Below are 6,000 nucleotides of genomic sequence, written 5' to 3' on the forward strand. Positions count from 1 at the left end.
CAATGGGGGATGTGGGGAGAAGACGCTAATGCCTGGAAAGAATCAGGAAAGACCTTATGTAGGAGGTGGTTCTTGAGATGAGTTTTGAAGGAACTAGGGATTCTAAGAAATGGAGGGTAGGAGGGAGTGCATGTCAGGCATGGAGGAGCCTGTGCAAAAAAAAAATGGACATAGAAGAGAGAATGTTGTGTGGGAGGAACAGCAAAAAGACAGTGTTTGGGAGGTCTGAAGAATACATGGAGGGGGGTAATCTATAATAAGGCCAGATGTTGTTGTTGTTTGCCCCTCGTTCTCGAAGATGACCAAAGACATCAGGGGGGTGATGTCTTGACTTGCAAGTGAATCGGATTTAAATGAGGCAGGGCTGTGCCAAGTCATCAGCCTCACTATCTCCTTCAGAGTCAGTGGAGTCAGTGGCAAGATGTAGGTTCAGATAACTGGTGATAACTCCGGATTGAGTGGGAAACCTTGGCCCTTTTAAGCCAAGGTCTTTTCGAGGTCTTTGTCTGAGGCAACGTCCAGATAGGTTGGAGCTAAGTGGTCAAGGGCTTTAAGTGAAGAATAGGGAAGTTTGTTGAAGGTGATAGGGGACCACTAGAATTTACTGAGCAAGGGAGCGACATGATAAGACTTATGTTTTAAGAATGTGAATATTTCAGCTGTGTGGAGAGTGAATTGGAGGTGAGACTTAAGACTGGGAGAATAATTAGAAAGCTATTTCAATAGTCTAGGCAAGAGGTAGTGAGGACTATAAACTATAATGATGTCTGAATGAGCGAAGAAAAGAGGATGGTGCAAGTGATATTGTGGAGGTTGGATTGTCAAGACTTGGCAAGTTATTAGATTTGTGGGGTAGGTAAGAAGGAAGAGCAGAGGATGACTCCAAGGTTTTGAACCTATATAATTAGAAAAATGGTCATGCCCTCAGCAAAAAATACATTCGTGCATATGTGCATACATACACACATACACAGAGGCCCTGGGGGTAGGGGAAAGGGGCACACTTCTCTCAAATAGGGAACTGGCTTTTCAACGTATTTTTTGAAACTTCGACTGGCGCACAGTGTATTAACTTTCCCTTCCAGCTTTCTTTCATCTACAGATTTTATAAACATGCCACCTATGCCTTTTTCATTCATTGACAAAAAGATTAAAGAGTACCAAACCCAGATGACAGGGATATTTGACTGTAGTCCAAACTGCAGTTTGGATCTTATCATTCAATCAATTCAGAATCCGAATCCACCTAGGGTAATTGTATTAATCGCTGGAGTGCATCTCTCCGTGTTTTATACAAGAGCATCAGAAATGATCAGATGCTGTGCTGAGACTCATCTAAGCAATGTCCATAGCAGAGGGGAAGTAAGGTTAAAGTTGACATGATCCACTCCCTCGACAAAACTATGCTGAGTCTGTGATCATGACTTCCTTTTCTGCATGTACCATTATCCATCCTTTTGGTAATATATTCTAAAAGAAAATTTCCCCCCAAATAAAAATCAAGTCCATTGACCTGTATTTGGCAGGATCCATTTTCTTCCCTTTTTTGAAGATCAGTTCAACATTTGCCCTTCTCCAGTCCTGCAGTACTTTTCCTATTTGCTGTAATTTTTCAAAGATCATTGATTGTGCTTCTGCAATTGCATCTGCCAGGTTTTTTTCAGTACCAGATGATGTGGTTCATCTGGTCATAGTTACTTGAACTGATCAGGAGCAGATGTTCTTTCACAGTTTTCCTACTTATTCGGGGTACCAATTCCCTGTTACCCAATTTCAACCTGTCCTTCGTAGTCCGAAGATGGTTCTTCTTGGGAGAGAAAACAGAAAGTAAGGGTTGAAAAACAACACCATCTCTCTGTCTCTCTGTCTCTCTGTCTCTCTCTCTCTCTCTCCCCCTCTCCCCCCCCATTCACCCAAGTAGTGTCTGATCTCTTCTTCATCCTTCTTTCCTCCCCAAGAATAAATAATAGCTAGCATTTATAGAACACTTTAAAGTTTGTAACACACTTTACATTTGTTATGTCAAAGTCATCCTTATTACCCAGTTTTCTCCCTAACCTCACCTTATTCTGAGTTTTATCACTCTTAACTTCATTTTTATAAACTGTGTCATACCTTTTTTATTCATCCTATTACCTATTCCTTCTTTCCATCATCTTTACATGGCCTTTTAAGATGTAAATTGGTTAGGGGCAGCTAGGTGACACATTGGATAGAGCACTGGCCCTGGAGTCGGAAGGACCTAAGTTCAAATATGACCTCAGACACTTGACACTTACTGGCTGTGTGACCTTAGGCAAGTCACTTCACCCCAATTGCCTCTCTCTCTCACACACACACAAAAAGAGATATAAATTGGTTAGTTAGAAATGAGTCTTTTTAGACAGTGCCCAACTTTTCCCTCAGTTCTCCCTTTTTGTTTTGTTTTGGTTTTTTTCCTCATAGGAATACCAGCCCTATATGTTTTGGATGAACATGATTGACGCCACCTATCAAAGCCTGGTTTGCTTTTTCATCCCTTACTTCGTAAGTTGGCCTTTTTCTTTTTTAAATTTAAATTTAATTTTTAAAATTCTGAACTTGACACTCCCCTGCCCTCTAAACACAGAATAATTTGACCATTTTCTTTAAGTTGATCTTTTTCTGCAATTTACGTCAAACGGCTTTACCCCAGGCTCCAGAAGTACTCAGAATGCTATTCTCTTACAGGCCTACCATGACTCTGATGTTGATATATTTTCCTGGGGAACTGTCATCACGACGATAGCTCTCTTCACCATCATACTGCATTTGGGCATTGAAACCAAAACCTGGGTAAGAGCCACAAGACTGATGTTTTTGTTTTGTTTGAGTGAACAAGTGTTTATTTTCCCAAATTTAATAATACTACTGATATTTAGAAACACCATATATGTGAACATAACATGAACATACCAACCAGTCTTCACTTTCCAGAAATAGGAAAAAACGAAGTTTTAGTCAATCTGTACATTGCCTACAGCACTGCTAGGAGCCTTTTGCCCACTCTGCACACACATAGCTTTAGGCTTCAATTCCTGTTTTCATATTTCATCATACCCAACCCTCCTCCCTTTTTCCTTCTCCCCTTCCTCTACCTGAGTCCCACATTGACACCAAGGATACTGCTCACCTATGTAGTTGGCCCTCAGGACTAAGTTCATTCATTGCTGGATGAGGGTTAACATGCTTGTCAAACCGAAGTACATTTTGAATCATTTTCGAAGGATATCTTTCGTTTCTCTTTTCTCTCCCAGACCTGGCTCCACTGGACAGCATGTAGCTTCAGTATCCTTATATTTTTCATTGTGGCTTTGGTGTACAATGCCTCTTGTTCAACGTGTTTTCCTCCATCTAACCCTTACTGGACTATGCAAAGGTTAATGGGTGACCCCATGTTTTACTTGACTACTATCATATCATCTGTTGTGGCCTTATTGCCTCGGTAAGTTTGTCATGTTTCCTATAACCATAGCTACTTTTGTTCTCTTGATATAATTTTTGTCATGCAATAGCTATCTCTAGTAACCAGGTTTTTGTTTTTTTCTTTATCTTTTACTCTGCATCATCTCTAGATTTTTGTATAGAACATTCCAAGGGACACTCTTCCCAACCCAGCTGCAGCTGGGGCGCCAGTTGGCCAGGTGGGGCCCAAAGGAATTCAGTGTTCACAAAGACACCATTTCTCAGCAACATCCTGTAGGAGAGCAAGGATTGGAGAGCACAGCTTCGAAGGGCAGTGATACCTCTGGACCCCATCCTCAAGACCACTCTCCACTAGCATCTCAGTCTGGACATCAACCAGCTTCTGTAACAGAGTCAAGGAGTGGGCACAGGACAGCAAATGTGAATGCCCAGTCCTTGAAGAACACTGTGATGGACAGCTTAAGGGGACACTCTCCAGTGCCCCAGAGACCAGAAGGTGCTGTCCAAGAGGGACCACCTGGTGATTCTGAGGGGGAATCCTCCACCAGAGAAGTATCCCCTCTGTCCTCTATTCTAGACCTGCCAGATTTCAGTTTACTAAACTGGATTTCCTCCACACCATTGTTTAATGGGTTTGGAAGAGCCTTTCGGTTCTCTCAGAGTAGTTTACAAACTGACGTGCTGGGTAGCACATTTTTCTCCATTGGCTCCCAGCTGGATCAGGACTTAAAAGGTTTAAAAAGAGAGACCTCAGACTGCTTCCAGGAGAAAGTTAAAGGGACTGCTGCTGTTTGCCACAACAGTGAAAATCTTGAAACAACCTTTTTATAACATGGACTTTAATAATATTTATGTTTTCTATTTGCACAGAAGAGTTATAGTAAAAATGTCTTTAAGTGTTTCCAGGACTGAAACAGGAAATTAGAGGTACCAAAAAGAAAAAAAAAGGTTTATTTTTTAAATTTTAAGTAGAGTATATTGAAAAACACCAGAGCTTTAAAGTATAAGAAAAAAGTTGCACTTGAAAATTACATTTAAATCTATTTTTTCATCTCATTTTATAAGAAAATGCAGTATGTTTTATTTCCTTCAAAATGCTTTACTTAACATCCTGTCTGGAAGTATAAGCATCATACCTAGTTCCCAGGGCATTGGTTTTCATTGCCGTTTTATGGCAGGAATATAGATGGCTATCAGGGAGACATCATTGTAAACTCTCAAACGGCAAATCCCACCATGTGTGTTGCTCATCTCGTCACAAAAAGAAGGGTAAGGCAGAATTTCAGGAAAATGAAAAGCATGAACACTCATTCCGTCCTCTAATGTCATGCAGATAGTTTATAAATATCACATTATGAGTATTTCATCCCCTATGTTGTACTTCACCTGTTTAAAACCATAACAAACAATAAATAATGTTCATATTGCAAAAAAAAAGAGTGTCCCCTGTTACCATCAGCCAGTTTGCACATTTATACATTCTAGGTTATGTTTCGAGGGTGGCGTAATACTCACAGCCTGTCGGGACCTTTGTGTATTATGAAGAAAGTGGTGTGGTAAAACAGAATGCAGTAGTGCCATTTCTTAGTATTTGATGCTTACTAGCTGCACTTCTCTGGCCTCTGTTTCCTTATCTGTAAAATGAGGGGGTTGGATTCAACCACCTGTAAGGTCCCTTTTAACTCTGAGTCGATGATCCTATTATACCTGATTCAGAGCCATATCTTAAGTCAAATCAACAAGCATTAATTAAGCACCTACTATGTGCCAGGCATTGTGCTAAGCTCTGAGGATACAGAAAAAGACAAGAAACCGGAGGCTTAGAGTCTACCAGGAAAGACAAACGATGTGTAAACACAATATCCACAGGATGAATTGGAGATAAGTTTAGAAAGAAGGCAGGAAGATTAAGGAAGACTAGGAAAGCCTTCTTGCAAGTCCCTAAAGGTGAGACTTTAGCTGAGATTTGGAGGAAGTCAGGAAGCCAGGAGACATTGACAAGAAGGGATAGTATTCTAGGCACAGAGGACAGCTAGTGAAAATTCCTCGAGTTGGGAGATGAAGTGTCGTGTTAAAGGAGCGGCAAGGAGGTCAGTGTCATTAGATCACAGAGAACATGTAGGAAGTCACCTAGTTAGAATGTAGAGAGGCAGGGGACCTTATTCCAACTTCCTCATCATATATTCAAGGAAGCACAAAAATATGCAACATCTTGCCTAAGGTCACACAGGTAGGAAGATGCCCCTTTGAAAAGAACACTGGATTTGAAGTCAAAACTTAATAAAAACTGGAAATGAGGCGAAAGTGATACTGAGAGTATGAATGGTTTCACCATCTTTCTATGCTTCTATGGTAATGAGAATGGACCCCTGAACATGTCTATTTCTGCTCTATCCTGGTTTCCATACATGTGCAAAACTACTGCCTCACTAAATACCATTTGGTGTCTGATTGGAATTCTGACTCTCTATGTGGTTGTTCAAAGAATAGAATGTCTGTTTCCTATGTCCTTGGTATAAGCCAGCTACTTCCAAGAAGGTAGCACGGTCGAGTGGA

At 40.8% G+C, this 6,000-nt stretch overlaps 1 protein-coding gene across 1 annotated transcript in view; it reads left to right on the top strand.

The window, feature by feature from the left end:
- The window catches only part of ATP10A (ATPase phospholipid transporting 10A (putative)), a 295,670-nt gene extending 289,918 nt beyond the window's left edge, over positions 1 to 5,752 (top strand). Inside the window, exons 18-21 of the mRNA XM_020992777.2 lie at positions 2,446 to 2,526; positions 2,710 to 2,814; positions 3,276 to 3,463; positions 3,594 to 5,752. Coding sequence (XP_020848436.1) covers positions 2,446 to 2,526; positions 2,710 to 2,814; positions 3,276 to 3,463; positions 3,594 to 4,275 — 1,056 coding nt within the window. The 3' untranslated portion in view covers positions 4,276 to 5,752. The remainder of the gene's footprint in view (positions 1 to 2,445; positions 2,527 to 2,709; positions 2,815 to 3,275; positions 3,464 to 3,593) is intronic.
- Positions 5,753 to 6,000: the final 248 nt, after the last annotated feature.

The sequence above is a fragment of the Phascolarctos cinereus genome, unplaced genomic scaffold (genome assembly GCF_003287225.1).
Source record: "Phascolarctos cinereus isolate Bilbo 61053 unplaced genomic scaffold, phaCin_HiC Scaffold_726;HRSCAF=1367, whole genome shotgun sequence".
In the NCBI taxonomy this organism is placed as follows: domain Eukaryota; kingdom Metazoa; phylum Chordata; class Mammalia; order Diprotodontia; family Phascolarctidae; genus Phascolarctos; species Phascolarctos cinereus.